The sequence below is a fragment of the Scyliorhinus canicula genome, chromosome 2, assembly GCF_902713615.1.
Source record: "Scyliorhinus canicula chromosome 2, sScyCan1.1, whole genome shotgun sequence".
NCBI lineage: Eukaryota > Metazoa > Chordata > Chondrichthyes > Carcharhiniformes > Scyliorhinidae > Scyliorhinus > Scyliorhinus canicula.
The window spans coordinates 263,223,262-263,242,749 of record NC_052147.1 but is presented as its reverse complement, the minus strand read 5'-3'; the positions used below and the strand labels follow the sequence as shown (position 1 = coordinate 263,242,749).

Sequence of the window (19,488 nt, the reverse complement as noted above, 5' to 3'; positions counted from 1 at the left end):
GCTTTTCATATTGTGCCCAAGCCGTGGTCCATTGATATAAATGGAGAAATATTGCAAGTTGGCTGAAGCTGGGGCCCCGAGAACTAGAATTCATAAATATACGTTTGTTGCTAATCATTCCAATAGTGAATTCAGAGGGAACATCTTCGCCCAGAGTGTGGTTAAATTGTGGAACTGGCACCCACATGGCTGAGGTGAATGCCATGGATGCATTTATGCTACACAGCCATATAAAGGAGAAAAGAATAGGGAGGTATGTTTATGATGTTGTTGGATGAAGAGGGATGGAAGGTGACATGTGTGGAACTAACATCTGCATGATCCTGTTGGGCCAAATGGCCTATTTCTCTGCTGTCACTACTATGCAATTACAGACATTCGATTTTCGCAAAGATCTACCAAATCCAACATTGTGCATTTTGAACGTCTGTTATCAATGTTCTCAGAGCTGATGTCTTCAGCTGATATCTCTAGAAGGGCTGTTCCCACTTGTGATTGCTATGCCTCATTTAGACTGATAAGTGGCTTCATGAAGAGAAGAATATAAGGACATGGTCATGACAGAGTACAACAAAACAATTGCCAGTTTCTCAGCTGTTTTCACATTAAGTTGACCACGCGGAAAGCAAGGGAGAAAAGTGTTTAATAAGCTGTATGCGTCAATTTAAAACAGAATACACCCAAAGTTTTTTTAATGCTCATTTTTTACGAGATCAGAAGAAATGGCTTTTCTATTTGGCTTAAATTGCAAAGTGAGGGGAGGGCAGTCCTCAAGTGGGTTGGTCGTGCATATTTTGTTACTGCTGCAGAGCAGTACCCACAAACAGGCACAATGGCAGAAATTCTACATTGACCCTGCTGAAATAGATTAAATACCCCGAGCGGGACAGCTATTTCCTCTCTCTTTCTCTCAGATATTCCATGTGACACGAGGTTGCCACAATGCTGGTTCTGCATTCTGCATTCACGTCAACTGACGTTTGTGGATTCGGCTTGTGGTTTTACTGTTGGATGCCTTTCCTGTTGCTAAAACTTCCCATTTATCTGGGCTTTGGGACTGATGCTGATAAACACTGGCGTGCCTACGCCAGCCGCAAAATCTTGGAATGGGAGTCAAAGCCGGAGCATTCTTGCTTTGAGACAGGAATGAGCCACAAGACCCCTGAAGGACAATTTATCAATCAGAACTAAAAATCATACTGTCTACAGTAACAGACAGTAATCACACATAAAACGTTTTACCAATCCAGCTCCCATTTTTACATGAGCTTTTTTATTGCGACCATTTTAGTTGTGCTTTGAGATCGGGGTGAACAGATACATAAGAATTCTCTATAATTATTTTCATCTGCGATTCTTTCCCTGATCAACATTTTTCCTTCTCTTTCCATCCCTTCCTCCTGTGCAGGTTACTGACATGATGCAGAAGGCCCTCTTTGACTTCCTAAAGCACCGCTTTGATGGAAGGTGAGCAAAACCCTTTCCCACGTTTCTCTTCCAAGCCTTCATGACTTGTCTTCTTTTGCCCATGCTTGCACCTTCAACAAGCGGGTTGCAAAATCATGTTGGACTACGTCCACAAGAAGATTTTATTGAATGGCTTTGCAAAAGCAATTGATATTGCAGTTAGAGAATTCCTGACAATTGAGGAAAGACGTAGGAAAGACGTAGTGACATTGGAGGTTCACTAGGTTGATTTCAGAGATGTGGGGTTAGTCATATGAGGAGAGATTGAACAGTTTAGGCCTGTACTCTCCAGAGTTTAGAAGAATGAGGGGTGATCAAATTGAGGTATACCAGATGATAAAAGGTATGGATAAAGTAGTCATGGAGTGAATGCTTCTTGTGGGGCATTCTAGAACGAGAGTCTTAAGATAAGAGGTAGCAAATTTAAAACAGAGTTGAGGAGAAATTACTTATCCCAAAGGGTTACAAATCTGTGGAATTCGCTATCCCAGAGTGCGGTGGATGCTGGGACACTGAGTAAATTTAAGGAGGAGTTTGACAGATTTTTAATTGGTAATGGGTTGAAGGGTTATGGAGAATGGGCAGGATGGTGGAGTTGAGGCCAGGGTGAGATAAGCCGTGATCGATGGGCCGAATGGCCTACTTCTGCTCCTATTTTCTAGGTTTCTAAATAAACCGACACTGGGAGTCAGAACTAAAAATCCGCGGCAGATCAGTAGGCACCCAACATCTCAGATAGGGCCCTTTGCCAGCACTCTCAGTGGAAACGCTCTGTGCCTCAGGCTGCTCTAACTTGGTGCTTATTGTGTCAGAGAACTGACAGGTAAATTAAATACCAGTGATGACAATTGATCGCAATTAGCAAAACCACTTGACTGAACAAATATTGCTTGCTTGCTTTCTGCTACAGGATATCAATTACACGGGTGACAGCTGACATATCCCTGGCCAAGCGTTCGGTCCTAAATAATCCCAGCAAAAGGACAATAATGGAGCGTTCCAACACACGTTCCAGTATAGGTATGACTTCAGTTTCTTCATCTTCGACGCTCACTGTTGTTTCTATCAGTTTTCGTGCAGTTTCAAATTCTCTGGGCAATCACATCGTGAAGCAGATTTTTACCTGACGCTACTTTTCAATTTTGTTCTACAATAGCCTCAAAGCAAAAACTCGTCTCGTTCCTGTTCAACCTTTCAACATTTTTTTTAAATGGCCAAATTTACTATTCATGAGGTAATACGACGAGCCACGACTGCAGGGATTCGGACGTTAAAGCAGGAATGTTGTTATCTGTAAGAGATTGAGAGTTTACGGATTGGATTCTCCGATGTTCAGGCTATGTCCTGACGCCGGCGTGGCAATGGTGGCCTTTTACGACAGAAAATGTGGCGCAAAACGGCCACCGATCCTCCGTTTGGCTGGGGGGGGGGGGGGCACGCCGGCAGCGTAGTGCACCCGGCTCTAGCTGCCGATACGGCAAGAGAATTGCCGGGTCCGTAGCCGCGCATGCGCACGGTGGCGGCCAGCAGCGGCGCGCCGTGCAACATGGCACCAGCAGGGCGCAGACCCGACCTGCCAACTAGTGCCCCCCTTTGGCCCGGCTCACGAACGCCAGACCACCCCCCCACAGTGTCTCCAGCCCCTGCCAAAGTCACCCTTGCCCGTGGATCGGCGCTCCCCTGACTGAGGCGGCGCTGGACCGTGTCCGCAGCCACCACGCTGAGTTCCCGACAAGTAATACCATGAGAGACCCACTCCTCAAGTACGCCGCTTTGGAGGGGGCAGCGCATCGCAAAAGCGGCGTCACCCCCGATCTCGGCGCGAACTTTGAGACCCCAGCCGATCGGCAAACACTATTTCTGACTTCAGCCAAAACTTTCTGCCCTCTCAGTTTTAGCAATAGGTCATCGGCTTTGAACATTAACTGTGCTTCTGCCCATAGATGCTGCCTGACCTGCTGGGTATTTCCAGTATTTTACTGTTTTTATTTCAGATTTTTATCAGCCGCGGTATTTGGCATTTATATTCAGCCCCCATTCTGTCTGTTTGAGATGTTGGCGGTCTTGGCCTTTATTGTCAGCTCTTTCTGCTGCCATTTCAATATTTGTGAAAATGCACATTGACCATCTGCCCAGGCTAGGATGTGAACACATTAGGGGAGCAGCAGGAATTAAGCATTCATTAGTGTATTATTATAGGCCAGGGTTTAGAGAACCCCAAAGTCTAGGAGTTCGAGTTCACCTGACCCACCGATCTGCGGGCGGGCCTGTGCCATGGGAGCACTCCTTCCCTCCGTGCCAGTCGCTGTAAAGCTCCGCCATGGCCGGCATGGAGAAGAAACCCCCTGCGCATGCGCTGGGATCACGCTGGATCCTCCTGGCGCTCCCGCGCATGCGTCAGCTCGCGCTGTCCGCCAGAGGTCCTTTGGCGCCGGTTGGCGCGGCCTGACGCCTGAGTGGTTCACGCCACTCCTTGGCGCCGGTACGGCCCGCAAGCCAGATACCGGAGAATCCCGGCCCATGTATGTTTGACCAGGTTCTTTCCTTAAAGTTCTAAACCTTTGTCTGTAGGCTTCAGGCACTAGTTCATATGCATGTAAGATGGATTTTTTCACCTCCTCCTCCGTCCCAGATACCTCCTCCGATAGTGATGCAAATACTTCACTAGCCCTACCTACCAGCTTTGTTTGAGTCAGTAATACCCACATGTCCTGTGGCCATTTCATTTGTTTAGCTTCCTTCTCAAATGAAATGAAAAAAGCTTCTACCTCTTTTTCCTTCTCATCAAATCTTGGCAATGCGTGGACATATTTAAATAGATCTCCACCAAGCCTTTGACTATGACGCTCTTTCTCTTTATCCTCATCACTCTCTTCCAACTGTACATTTCCCTTTACATCCGCCAATTTTAACTGACTGTCATGTTTCATGGCCATTTTCTGAAGTTCAAACTCTCTCTCTTTTTCCCTTTCCTCTCTCTCTTTTCCTTTTTCCCTTACTTGTACCTCCCTTTCTGTTTCTGTTTGTTCTCCTGAGGCTATTCTTTCTTTGTTTCTTTCTTCTCTCTCCTTTTCCTTCCAGCTGATAGACATATGGATGAAAATGGAATAGTGTAGGTCAGATAGGCTTCAGATGGTTTCACAGGTCGGCGCAACATCGAGGGCCGAAGGGCCCGTACTGCGCTGTAATGTTCTATGTTCTATGTATCTCCCTTTCTCTTTTTCTCTCATTTTGTATTCAAGCTGCTTTAATTCTTTTTCATGTTCAAGTTGCTTGATTTGTAACTGTATTTTTGCCATTTCTAATGAGTCAGACTGTATCTCAGGTAATTTTAAATGCTCAGCCAGCGCCGTAAATACCTCTTTTCGTGTGCTGTCAGGTAACGCTAACTGCAATGTTTTTGCCAAATCTAAAAGCCTTTTTTTAGTCTTTGTCCGTAAGGTACTGCGTGTGACCTTCTGCACCTCCAAAAATGTCCGAGCCTCTGAACGAGCCATTGTCCACAGCACACTCCCTACTTAAACTGATATACCACACCTGAAAAGCAACCACAATATGCTCACCCCTCACTGTCTTTAAGTTCACTAAGCCAATCCAATAGATAGACTTTTCTCCCCTGCGATTCCCCAATTTGTTATGGGCCAGGGTTTAGAGAGCCCCAAAGTGTATCATGGAGTTCACCTGACTCACAACTTTTAATAGATTGTGGTATGGGGAGCACACGGCCCACTCTACAGGTGTGGTGCAACAGAGAACTAAAGTACTTTTAAATTAAAACAATATTTATTCTGTGAATTAACACTTTATAAACACACAGTAAATATCTTATCAACTACAAACACTCTCATTTTCCCAAATACAATATTCTATAGGTAATCTGTAATAACTTCCCAAACAACATCCATAAGTTAGATCCTTTTCTAAAAAAAAAACAGCAGGTTTAAATGCTCTACAGAAACAGGTATTACTTTGAAATCATCAATGATCTGGAGACATTCCTTAGCTTGTAAAGAGATAGATCAGTATACAGCTGCTTGCTTTGAATGCAGCTATCCACCTCTGGAAACGAAACCAAAAACACACTGCAGCTGCCAGCTCAAAAACGAAAGTGAAAGACAGACAGCTCAGCTCCACCCACACACTGACATCACTACAGCTATTTGATAAACACCCATTTCTTAAAGATACATCCACCTGAGAACATACCACATAGAATAATTTTGGAGATGCGTTTTGGAGGGCTAAACCGGTCTAAGAGAGTTTATAGGAAAATGTTTCTGAGGTGGAAGATGGATTGTAAATCTCTGCAGATAAAGCTGCAGTATGGCTGTAATACAGGACAGCTTTGGAAAAAACATCCATCCAACACTGTATTCCTTGTACATAATTCACCATCAAAACGTAACTGATTGTGTTTTTAAAAAATAAATTTAAAGTATTTTTTTTCCAATTGAGGGGTAATTTAAAGTGGCCAGTCCACCTACCCTGCACATCTTTGGGTTGTGGGGGTGAGAGCCACGCAGACACGGAGAATGTGCAAACTCCACATGTACAGTGACCCGGGAACGAACTAGGGTCCTCAGCGCCGTGAGGCAGTAGTGCGAACCACTGTGCCACCATGCCGCTCCTTCCTGTGTTTGATTTTTGACAGACACATAACACAAACTGTTGGATATAATTGCTTTAATACTTGGATTTTAATTACAAAGCTTTATATTTGTCTGGATGTAAACCCCCATCCCATTTTATGGAAACTATTCCAGTCTCTCCACACTGACGGTGATAACCACTGCACAGCGAAACACAAAGAAGATTTTCTTTCAGTCTACGTTTGGGATACATTTGTAAATTTATTGTTGATTTCTTCTCTTCACCATGCCAGCCCATCAGGTTTGCATTGCCTACATCAAGAAAGAAATTGAGATTTCAAAATGTTTAATTTTTATAAACCCTGAGAAAATAGTCACTGAAGTTAATACACTGTCCTGTTAAATAATCCGTTTTGTAGCTTGAGAGGTCAACAACTTGACTGCAACATAGAGCTTTGAGTTCTGAGACAGACTCTCATCAGTTAAGTGACTTACCTGGCTAACTACTAATGGGAGTTATAACTGGAATAATGAAGGGAAATATTTGAGATGGCCAGATCCGAATGAACATCAGATATGTTCTTGAATGTCAGAATTCATCACAACTTTTAATTGTGCTCGTGCACAATTGTGTGACACATTGGGTTCCTGGTCCCAAGGGCAGCATCAAGGTGGGGTCAGGAGAAATTTCAGAATGCTATGGATCAGGTCAGTGACATTCCTGCCTCTGAGCTTTCATCTCTGAAGTGGGTCATCACCTGCAGAGGCTAACTGCCTGACAGCAGCAGGTAGCTAATCTCCCTCATTGACAACCTATTTGTGGGCTGATTGGACATGTCACTGGGGTCTTCCTGGGACCAGAACTGAGGACCAGGTCTGACAGGTGTTTGTGGTGGTTTGCTGGTGGTTGGCCTCGCCGGAGGATGGGGGGGAGGGAGCCTGTGAAGCCTCATGTTTTAACCCTATAATCCATCATCGCCAGGCCACAGCAGCTGTCAACGATTTCCCCTCAAGGGGTTAGACGTGCAGCTGTGGCCACTGTTTACTTAATTGGTGCCTAACCAGTTCAGAGGGTACCCCAAGGTGGAGGTGCCTTTGCGTTTTCCCTTCAACAGTGGCAGTGCCCACCCTCTGGCAGTGAGGCTGTCATCCTACCAAGGCTGCAGACCCTCATCTGTGGCCCCCCGCGTCATCATTTGTTTGGAGGGGGATGTGTTTTGCACTGGCATTGAGAGAGGTGAGGCCTTATAAGGCCAGCAGATCCGGCTCCTCCGAGATCGGAGTGCCAGATTGGCATGGCCAAGGTGCCAGGGGGCAGTGCCAGGTCACTGAGCAGCCATGCCCATGAATATCTAGTGGCTACAGAGCCTCTGAACTCCCCAGCTCGGCCATCACATGTATCCAGAGAATTCAGCAGTGGCTGTGAGAAGGTCCTCACTGAGGAACCCTTGGACTTTAATGTCTGTTTAATGTCTGAGTTCTGCCAGCTGCTTTTATGACTGAAAGCTACCTCCAGCACAAGCATGCTGTTCAGGAATAAGAGGTTGAAAAAGACCCGCTACGAAAAAAAGTGCAGTCGGACATACCACCTGGTCTTTTTAGGAAGCACTTCAGATGAGAAAAAAAGTCTCCATGAAAAGAATGCAATCAGATAGAACACCTAATCAAAAGATGAACCCCTTCAAAATTAATGGACCATGATGTGTCATAATACAAACAAAAGCATATCCTCTTTTGAAAGAGCCTGCAACAGTCAGTCAAGAGGCTTGTAAAAATTAATGGACCGTGAAATTGAATTTAAACAATGCAGTTCAAAGCTTTTAGGTATGTCAGCAATCCAAGGGGCTTGTAAAGGTTAATGGGGCATGAAATTTAATGTGAACAAAGCACTTCAAAGCTTCATTCTGGGAGAGAATGCAAAGAGTTTCAAAGCTACAGAGGAGTATACCGGGAAGCTGATGCGTCCTGCTTTAATCTCCCTTCTGAAATTAAATTGAATACAAATGAGTTCTGATCAGGTTCTTGTCCTATCTGGGTGAGCTCCTGATCATACCAGCTGGAGCAGGCTGGGGGCATCGCTATCTGATTAACGCCTAGCACAAATACAGCTTTGGGCCTCTCAGCAAATTCTGAGGCGCCTGATCTGCCGGCCGAATTCAGCCTTGACTCTCTCAATGATGTTGCAAAACACACACCCCTCCAAAACAATGACGATGCGGGAGTGGATTGCGATCCCACCCACCCAACTGGAGATGACACATTTATTTTGTGGGATTCGTGGCACTCATGATTTTGCCCGATGGTCCTGGAGGCAACAGTATCAATATAATTATTGACTAACATGAAGTGCTCAACCAATGCATTGTTGCTCACCTGCTGGTGAACACATACCTTTCTCAGTTAATTGAGAATTTCAAATAGCTGGGCATATGAGCAATCCGCCACATGTACAATATGCCTGTTGGTTTTAGCTTGTGGAATCTGCCCTCCAAGGTAAATGGGCTGCATTCCATTGCACTGACAGCCTGGATCTCCTTCTTGGAATGATTCTGCAATATAAACACAGCGGTGAACTGCTTTCTCCTGAACTGTGTGAGACCTTTCAAAATTAAAAGCACCTGATCAGCTGCCAGGGGAGACATCGCCTGAAATTATGAATGTAGTGCGTCAAATCATACACAGGGCGCTTCTTTGGAAATGCCAGCATTTATCTCCAGACATGTCTGTCGATTTGATTTTTGCTTGCTCTGAAACCCTGTGGAAATAAGGAGGCTTTTGATGTGTGAAAATACACGTGGCCATTGACAAAGAATCAGTACCAGATTTGTGCTATCATCTGTTTCGAATGTCTTCAATAATCCCAAAATTGTTATGATTATTTATCTTTTGACTGCAATGTCAGGTTTCCAAATGGCTTGCATTTGCTGCTTCTTGCAATAACTGCTGTATTAATAATAATTTCATGCCTGTCAGTATTTATTATCTTCAACTCATCCAACATTGGCATTTCTAACACTGTGTGTGTGGTTTGTTTGCGTGGTTTGTGTATGGTGTGTGTAAAACAATTTTTAGTCATCTTCCGCCTGAACAAACCAACGATTAATTTGTCTACGCTTTCTTTGTCACCTTTTCTCAAAGATGGACAGTGGGGACAGTGGCAGATTTACATCCTTTAGTGTCACTGAAAGTAGGACAGGTGCAGATAGATTCATCAGGCCTGTCCAAGTAAAGATGACTCCTGTCCACAGTTCATATTCCTCATTACTTGTAATGATGACAAGACTATGGCAAATACTTAAATTGTTGATTGAGAAGTCTTTTTGGGGATGTTCTGACCATTTAATTTCCTCCATCTAGCTGGCAAGAGTGTACGTGTGGTAGCTTTATTTTCTTGGTGGAACCTTTGGTTTCATGCAGCTAAAATCCTTGCCCGCAATGAAAGAGAGGTCTGCAGTAATTAATGACGGGAGGCACCCCTAAGTTACATACGAACAAGGAGCAGGAGTAAACCATTCAGCCCCTCAAACATGCTCCGCCATTTAATAAGATCATGGTTGATCCAATAGTAAGCTCAAATATGCATCCCGCAAATCCCTGATAACCTCTCACCTCCCTGCTTACCAAGAATCTATCCACTCCTGCCTTAAAATTCGAATTAAGAATAACTTAAGAAACAGGTACAATGGGAAAACTTTAAAATGGATGGATTAAGATGGGCCAATGACTGTTCTGATCTGGAAGGTGAGATTGAAACTCATCCCCCCTCCAGGGATAGGTTCAAATCTGGCCTGCAATTATCACATGACGAGTCACCAGTTCCAATAAGAGTTATAACGGTCATAGAATTTACAGAGCAGAAGGAGGCTATTCGGCCCATTGAGTCTACACTGGCCCCTGAAAGAGCACCCCACCTAAGCCCACCTCCACCCCATCCCACAACCCAGCAGCCCCACCTAAGCTTCGGACACTAAGGGGCAATTTAGCGCGACCAATTGACTGAACCCGCACATCTTTGCACTATGGGATGAAACCGGAGCACCTGCAGGAAACCCACGCAGGCACGGGGAGAACGTGAAAACTCCGCACAGACAGTGACCCAAGCCGGGAATCGAACTCGGGCCCTGGCGCTGCGAAGCAATAGTGCTAACCACTGTGGTACCGTGCCGCCCTCGTTGTTGTGTGGTTCTTGCTCTTTGGAGGAGTGACAGTACAAGGGACATATTAGCATTACTTGCTCAAAGTGTAGCCTGAACCTTGCTCATCGGTCTGTCTGTAATTAGGGAAAATGGGACAGAACCTACAACAAAGAGAAAACTCCACTTGTGCCATCAATTATATTTTTGCGGCTGTGATCATTTGCTATGTGTGACTGACTCGACAAACGCAATCCCCAGCATGGAAAGAAAACTGTAACATTTTTTAAATTCAAACTCATTTAAGTAAACGCTGTCACACCCTTAATTGCCAGTCAGCCGGTTGAACAGTGAAAAAATGCAAGTGGGGAATATTCTGGAATTTAAACTCCCCTGGGCCAAGAAAGTTTGTGGCTGAGCTGTGCGTGAATGGATTATTTGCATGGGGCAGAATGCATGAAGGGCTGTGTTAAGGAGGTGTTGATGTAGTGGTAATGTCACTGGCCTAGCTGTCCAGAGGCTTGGAGTAATGTTCTGGGGAGCCAGGCTGAAATCCCACCACGGCAGGTTTGAAATTTGAATTAATTTTAATGGTGACAAATGCCGATTGTTGTAAAAACCCATCTGGTTCACTAATGTCCTTTAGGGAAGGAAATCTGTTGCGCTCATCCAGGCTGGCCTTCTGAAATGGCCTCGCAAACCACTCACTTGATGGGCAATAAATTCTGGCCCAGCCAGCGACAGCCACATCCCATGAATGAATTTTTTTAAACTGTAAATATTGTGGAAGGAGTCTGGTGACTGATCATCTTACATTTTTTTTCTTTAGACCAAATTTTTGATCAAAATTACAATTTCTAAAAATTTTAATATGGGAATCTTTGGGTGCAGTGGTAACGTCTCTGCCTTCGAAATTCTGACTTCAAGTCCCACTCTGGAATAGCCATGGGAGGTGTGGTAGCGTGGTCTCTTTAAAAGGCGATACCCCACGAGCCACGTGACAGGCCTAAAGCCTATGTGGACACAGCGTGCGAACGTAAACTTATCAGGAGTTTAGGCGCAGTTCTGGCCATTGGGGTTTGGGGAGTTAGTCGTGGGAATAAGACCTCTGTGTTAGATTTCATAGATTTTACAGTACAGAAGGAGGCCATTCGGCCCATTGAGTCTTCACCGGCACTTGGAAAGAGCACCCTACTAAAGCACACACCTCCACCCGATCCCCGTAACCCTACCTAACCTTTATGAACAACAAGGGCAATTTAGCATGGCCAATCCACCTAACACACACGCCTTTCGGGACTTGTGGGAGGAAACTGGAGTTCCTGGAGGAAACCCACGCAGACACGGGAGAATGTGCAGACTCCGCACAGACAGTGACCCAAGCCAGGAATCGAAGCTGGGACCCTGGAGCTCTGAAGCAACTATGCTAATCACTGTGCTACTGTGCTGCCCATTGTATATTAATTATGCTGCCCAGTGGAGATAGTTCGCCTTAGTTCGCTAAACCTCTTTTGTGTTTCAACACCGCCTCATCGGTCGCAATATGACAGAAGGTGTGTTCACCGATAATCAGCCGTTAATCCTTTCGGTACAGCTATGGCAGGTGGTAAGTGTGGGAGAGACTCCTGGTTAGCCATGTTTGATGCAGAGTGCTGCTCATCAAGCTGTAACTTCTGGTGACAAGCTAGCGACTTTTTCTAGAAAAAACCCGCTCTGGAAACAGATGTAAACAGGTGATTTGTCGGCCCCGAGACAGGACTGGAATGGAAAAAGCGCGAGTTAAACACTTTACAATCGGTCACTATGGACTAAAGACAGTCACTGATGATGCACGAGCCACTGAAACATGTTCCCTCCACTAACAGCCTAAAATAGTTCGAGAAAATAATAGAGAACTTTAATTGAAAGAAGACTGGGCTTTGACGAAAGATGTCAAACCTTAGCCCTGGAGGCTGACAAGTAAATGGACTTCAGATAAGTACATGAGATGATAAATGGCTCGTAGAAAACAAACCCAGAGCACTCTTTCAAAAGAAACCATGACAATAGCGCGAGGAAGCACAGGCAATTATAAGGAAAAGACAAACTTACACGAGGAGTTACTGACACTTGCAAAAGATTTCTCGAAAAAGTAATAGAGGTTAAAAAGAACCTCAGTTATCGGAAGCCGACTGTGAAAGGGATTTTTTTTTTACCCTTGAAAGGGAGGCATTTTACATCTGGGACAATGGTTTCAGCTGCTCCAAAAGTATTTATCTTAGGCAAAATATTTACTGCTGAGTATCCTTAACAACAATTTTTATTCAAAAAACATTTATATTGGCCGGGATTTTCTGTTGTGAGTCCGCCCTGCGACTGCTCCGAATGAAGACGTGGAATTTGGCGCTCAGCCAAATCTCCCATTCACTGCAGAAGAACGGAGAATCGCGCTGGTGTAAATGAACGGAGAATCCTGCCCTTAATTCCTCATCAATTTGTCAAAATGTCTCAAACTGCACAACAGGCCCACAGCACTGTTACATTTATGTGGTAATCTTTGGTCAGTACTGTACGGTGCGGTGAGTAGGGAGCTGATGGAGAGAGCAAAGATAGGAAACTAAGTTTAATTGTACTCCTCTGACTCATGTATGTTGGGCAGGCTTGTTGGGCCTAAAATTCTTTTCCCGCACAATAATTTTGTAGGTCCTTATGCTGCTGAGCAGTATTGAACCAGATGTTCCCGAGAAGTAGCTATTCTGTTTATGTTTCCAGTTCAGGTGTAAAGCGAGTTTGCTCTCGTAAGACTGATTAATTGGCTGAAGAACTGATTAACTTCAAAGCCTGGATCAAATCCACCTAACGTAAACCAATTTGAAGCAAATTTTTTATGGCGTAAATTTATATTGTCACCAATAAAATCCATCCCTGGAATCTTCAGATGGTCTGCAATGTAGATGCCGTCTGTTGCATTATAGTTTCAACTGTACAGCCTGCAGAGCAGAATACAAATTATATGAATGAACAAACTGATCTGAGTCATCAGTCACTTTAATATTAGATTTTCCTCTCTGGGTGATGGTTGACAATGTTATTATAAACATACATATTAAAGGTACACTTGGACTAACCAGATACCTCTTGTGATTCCTAAGCTGTGCTTTTAGCTTTCCTCCTTTTCGCAATCTCCTAAGCAGTGAAGTAAACCATTAGCAGTACTGTGAGAACAAATCCTCTCGATTAGGGGAGAGTAATGGTGGCACAAAGCCATCTGGCAATTCGGGCCTGCTCCATAATTCAACAAGATTATGGTTGGTTTTCTACCTCAATTTTCCACTGCTCATCCTATCCCTCAGATCTCATAGGATACAAAAATCTATTGACTGCTTTGAGTATGCTTAAAGACTGAACATTGTTAGCTGTTTGAGGTAAAGAATTCCAAAGATTCACAACCCTTTGAGTGAAGAAATTTCTTCCCATCTCGTACTGACTGACCCTTTCTCCTAAAACTGTGACTCCGTGTTCCAGATACCCCCACCAGGGCACAGCAGACCACCACAAAGTGGGAGATGCGATCCAGGCATCCAGTCCACCTTTTGAGCACAGGTGGCAACATGGGCCTCGTTACATCAGGTCTCATCCTCGGTCTCTGGTCCCCGCACTGGAGCTTTTTTGGAGTCCAACCAATTAAACAAATGTAAACAAATTAAGGGACAAATCAAAAGAGGCCGTACCTGAGGCACTGCCCAAACTAAAACAAAGATCAATGGAAACATTAAACCAAAATGTGATCAAAAGGGTCTATAAAGCACGTCAAACCATGCCGGCAGTAAGTCAGTAATGGTGCCAGTGGACAACCTATGCTCCCTCTCCAGGGACACCCAGCCATCAATGAAGAGGGGCAAACAGTCAGGCTACACAAATGCCTTAATCGGCCTCCAGCTGGACCATGTAATGGCAAGTTTTACCACGCCCAGGCGCAGCTTCACGTGGAGGTCCTCCTCCTTTCCCCCCTCTCCGCACCGGGTGCCTGTAGATCAGGAGCGTGGGACTGAAGTGCAAACAAAATTTCAATCAAAGGTTTGATAAGAAACTAAAAAGGGGGTGCAGACTAAAATATTCAATGTAGGCATGGTCCATGTACTCCACAAGGCCTGAGGTCCCTATCTGCTTCACGAAAACGACCATCATCCCTGTACCAAAAAAAAGCCAAGCAGCATGATGACTATTAATGACTATTGTCCAGTGGCTCTGACATCCATCTTCATGAAGTGCTTCGAAAGATTCGTCATGGCACGAATCAACTCCAGCCTCCCGGATTGCCTTGATCCACTACAGTTCGCCTACCGCTGCAACAGGTCCACAGCAGGCGCCATCTCCATGGCCCTGCACTCTACCCTGGAACATCTAGATAACAAAGGCACCGATGTCAGACTCCTATTTATCGACTACAGCTCAGTCTTCAACACTATTATTCCGATGAAACTCATCTCCAAACTCCGTGGCCTTGGCCTCGGCTCCTCCCTCTGCGACTGGATCCTGAACTTTCTAACCCACAGGCCAGAATCAGTAAGGATAGGCAAATACACCTCCTCCACGATCATCCTCAACACCGGTGCCCCACAAGGCTGTGTCCTCAGCCCCCTACTATATTCCTTATACACCTATGACTGTGTGACCAAATTCCCCTTCAACTCGATTTTCAAATTTGCTGATGGCACCACCGTAGTGCGTCAGATTTCAAACAATGACGAGACAGAGTACAGGAATGAGATAGAGGATCTGGTGAACTGGTGCGATGACAATAATCTCTCCCTCAATGTCAACAAAATGAAGGAGATTGTCATCGACTTCAGGAAGCGTAGTGGAGAACATACCCCTGTCTACATCAATGGGAATGAAGTAGAAAGGGTTGAGAGCTTCAAGTTTTTAGGGGTACAGATTGTTGGAACCAAGTGCCCCCAGTCTCCATGCTTGTAGGATTAGAATAGCGGTTTTAATATACTTACAACAGAGCCAGCCTGTTAGCCGTTGAACTTTCGGTGAACTGGCTGGCTGACTCTGTGGCACGGATCTTTATACAGCAGCTCCTGGAGGAGGAGTTCTGGGCGGAGCCAAGGGAGGAGCCCAGCACAAACTCTCAAGTACTCCCAGAGCTACTCCCCCTGGTGGTCAGGTAGTGCAACTGCACCTACAATATTGATACATGTATCTCCTTGGAACAGAGTGACATTGGTAACTATAATGCAGTGTGAATCTCATTCACCACATTCACCCACTGTGAAAAAAATCGAGTCCGGCGGGCATGGTGGCTCACAGAGTTAGTCTGTCCGGTGGACGAATTGTTCGTTTCGATCTGCGGAGCACCGGAGTTGCAGCCTCCTGCTGTGGCTGGGTGGGTTTTGAGAGCTGGGGTACGATGGCAGACTCCGGGGCGGGTCTCGCCCAAACTTCATACACCTCTGGCTCGACCGGAGACTGGGGGCGCTGGGGGCGGGCTGGTGCTGGCGTGTGGAACAGGTGGGGCGAGCTTGCGGAATCGGGGGTGCGAGGGGACGGCAGCATAGGGAACGGGGTAAGGGGTTCCTCAGTGGGGGGGCTGGATCCAGCGGGTGCCAGGTCCCGAAGGGATACTGTGTCCTGGCAACCGTCCGGGAACTCCACGAATGCGTACTGGGGGTTGGAATGGAGGAGGCGCACCTTTTCGACCAGGGGGTCAGTTTTGTGCCCTCTGACGTGCTTCCTCAGGAGGACCGGGCCTGGTGTCCACAGCCACGCCGGAAGTGAGACCCCCGTGGTAGTGCCCCTAGAAAAAATAAAGAGCCGCTCGTGAGGGGTTTGATTTGTCGCTGTACAGAGGAGGGATCTAATTGCGTGGAGCGCGTCTAGGAGGACTTCTTGCCATTGGGAGACTTGGAGTTTTCTAGACCGGAGGGTCAGTAGGACGGTCTTCCAGACCGTCGCGTTCTCCCTCTCCACCTGCCCATTCCCCCTGGGGTTGTAGCTGGTAGTCCTGCTCGAGGCGATGCCCTTGTCCAGCAGGTACCGACTCAGCTCGTCGCTCATAAAGGACGAACCCCGGTCGCTGTGCACGTAGCTGGGGAAACCGAACAGGGTGAAGACACTATGCAGAGCCCTAATGACTCTGTGGGAGGTCATGTCGGGGCACGGAATGGCAAAAGGGAATCGGGAGAACTCATCGATGATGTTGAGGAAATAAATGTTCTTGTTATTGGAGGGGAGTGGCCCTTTGAAATCGATCGCAAGGCGTTCAAAGGGCCTAGAAGCCTTGACCAGGTGGGCCCTGTCTGGTCTATAGAAGTGCGGTTTGCACTCTGCACAGATCAGGCAGTCCCTGGTGACCGCTTTTACCTCCTCGTTGGAGAAAGGCAGGTTTCGGGCTCTGATGTAGTGGGCGAGCCGGGTGACCCCTGGATGGCAGAGGTCAACGTGGATGGCTTTCAGACGGCTGATCTGCACGCTGGCGCATGTCCCGCGGGAAAAGGCATCTGAGAGCTTGTTGAGCTTCCCCGGTCGATACTTAATATCGTAACTATCGATGGAGAGTTCGATCCTCCACCGAAGGGTTTTATCATTTTTTATTTTGCCCCTTTGCGAGTTGTCAAACATAAAGGCAACCGATCGTTGGTCGGTGATGAGGGTGAACCTCCTACCTGCGAGGTAGTGCCTCCAGTGATGAACAGCCTCCACAATGGCTTGTGCTTCCTTCTCGACAGAGGAGTGTCGGAGTTCTGAAGCGGATAGGGTACGGGAGAAAAATGCAACGGGTCTCCCTGCCTGATTTAAAGTGGCTGCTAGAGCTACATCTGAGGCGTCGCTCTCAACCTGAAAGGGAGTGGATTCATCCACCGCCCGCATGGCTGCTTTGGCAATGTCCTCCTTGATGCAGCTGAAGGCCTGGCGCGCCTCAGCAGACAGGGGAAATCGTGTGGCCTTAAAGAGTGGGCGGGCTTTGTCCGCATATTGAGGGACACACTGGGCGTAGTATGAAAAGAACCCCAAGCACCGTTTGAGGGCCTTGGGGCAATGAGGGAGGGGGCATTCTAAGCATGCATCCTGGGCCCAGGACTCCGTTCTCCGCGACGTAGCCGAGGATGGCCAGTTTGTTTGTGCGGAAAACGCATTTCTCCTTGTTATAAGTGAGATTTAATTTCTGTTCCGTCTGGAGAAAACGGTGGAGGTTGGCATCGTGGTCCTGCTGGTCATAGCCACAGATGGTAACATTGTCCAGGTACGGAAACGTGGCCCGCAGCCCGTACTGGTCTACCATTCGGTCCATTGCTCGTTGGAACACCGAAACCCTGTTAGTGACGCCGAAGGGAACCCGGAGGAAATGGAAGAGGCGGCCATCGGCCTCGAACGCCGTGTAATGGCGGTCCTCCGGGTGATTGGGAGCTGGTGGTATGCAGACTTCAGATCCACCGTGGAAAATAGCCGATATTGGGCGATCTGGTTAACCATGTCTGCAATTCTGGGGAGGGGATACGCGTCTAGGAGCGTAAAGCGATTTATGGTCTGGCTATAGTCGACGACCATGCAAAATTTTTCCCCGGTCTTGACGACCACCACCTGAGCTCTCCAGGGACTATTACTGGCCTCTATGATCCCCTCACTGAGCAGCCGTCGGACCTCCGATCGGATAAAGACCCTATCCTGTAGGCTGTATCGCCTGCTGTGAGTAGCTACTGGTTTGCAGGGGCCCGCCGAAGCTGAGGGTGAGGCTCTTGAGGTTGCACTGGAAATCCAGGCCTAGTAAGAGTGGCGCGCAGAGGTCAGGCAGGACATAAAGTTTAAATTTTGAATAACTAGCGCCTCGAATTGTGTGTGTAGCGACGGTGTGTCCTTGGATTTGGACTGAGTGGGAGCCCGAAGCGAGGGCGATAGTTTGGCTCACAGGAAAAATAGAAAGCGAATAGCGTCTTACCAAGTCTGGGTGTATAAAGCTCTCGGTGCTCCCGGAGTCAAAGAGGCCTGGCGTGCTGTACCCGTTGATCTGGACCTCCGCCATCGAACTTCATAGGTGCTTGGGGTGGGATTGATCTAGGGTGACCACGTTGAGTTGCGTGATGTGTGCCCGGGAAGGTCGTAGTCTTCCGAGTGGGTGTCCGGTCAAGTAGATGCCGGGTCGTTCTGGCGAGCTTGATGCAGGATCGCTGCGCTGAGTTGCGGGCCGCGTGATGAGTGCCCGGGGAAGTCGTAGTCTTCAGATGAGCTTTCTGAGCATGCCGATGCAGATGGGGCCCGTGGATCGCACATGGTGAGCGGCGAGGAAGATGGCGGCCCCCATGGCTCGCACGTGGTGGGAGGGGGCGGAGTCGGGGCGTAGGCTGCAGTCGCTGGTGTCGGGAGCGATTTGTTCTCTCTACTGGGGAGTTAAAAACTGGGGCCCTTTTCGCGAGGCACACTCTGGCATAGTGGCCTTTCTTCCTGCAGCTGCTGCAGGTCGCAGATCGGGATGGGCAGTGCTGCCGTGGGTGCTGGCTTTGGCCACAGAAATGGCAGGCTGAAGCAGCCGAGTAGCTGGCTGGAGCAGCTGAGTAGCTGGCTGGGGCAGCAGAGTAACTGGTTTGGCAGCGCGGTAGCTGGGGGGCCGTGCGGCACAGGCCTGGGGGGATTGTTGGTCGGGGGTCCACGATGAGGTCGCGGGGTCGGCGGGAAACGACGTGAGGCTGCGGAAGGAGACTTCCATAGTGGTAGCAGCCTCCACAGTAATATCTAAGTCCTGGTCCCCCTTTTCTAGCAGTCTTTGGCGCACATAGTTAGATCTAAGGCCCGCTACAAAAACGTCCCGCACAGCAAGCTCCCTATGTTCAGCCGCGGTAACGGCTTGATAATTACAGTAATTGGAAAGATTGTTCAGTTCCCGTACAAACTCGGCTAGCATTTCTGTAGGCCGCCTACGGCGAGTCGTAAACACGTGGTGTGCATAAACCTCGTTAATGGGCCTAACGTACATTTTGTCCAATATTGCCAGCGCTGCAGTGTAAGAACCGGCCGGATTTAGCTGTGTGGAGATTCTGTGGCTTACCCTCGCGTGCAGTAGGCTGAGTTTTTGTTCCTCCGTTGTTCCGGCGGTGCTGGCTTCTGCCAGGTAGGCTTTAAAACATCTCAGCCAGTGGGAAAAAATTTCCTTAGCCTCTGCATCCTGCGGGTCGAGTTCCAAGCGTCCGGGCTTGAGGGCTGCTTCCATGATTTACTTCGACTGTTTCGTAAGTATATTAAATTGTTGGAACCAACAATTCTACGGACACGTGCTTGTAGGATTAGAGTAGAGGTTTTAATACATTTACAACAGAGCCAGC

General features: G+C 47.3%; 1 protein-coding gene across 6 annotated transcripts in view; it reads left to right on the top strand.

Annotated features, from left to right (window-relative positions):
- cacnb4a (calcium channel, voltage-dependent, beta 4a subunit) overlaps positions 1 to 19,488 on the top strand; it is a 403,331-nt gene that overhangs the window by 333,563 nt on the left and 50,280 nt on the right. For all 6 annotated transcript variants that reach the window (XM_038790022.1, XM_038790026.1, XM_038790023.1 and 3 more), the window contains 2 exons: positions 1,409 to 1,467; positions 2,378 to 2,487. In XM_038790022.1, the coding sequence (XP_038645950.1) occupies positions 1,409 to 1,467; positions 2,378 to 2,487 (169 nt within the window). The remainder of the gene's footprint in view (positions 1 to 1,408; positions 1,468 to 2,377; positions 2,488 to 19,488) is intronic.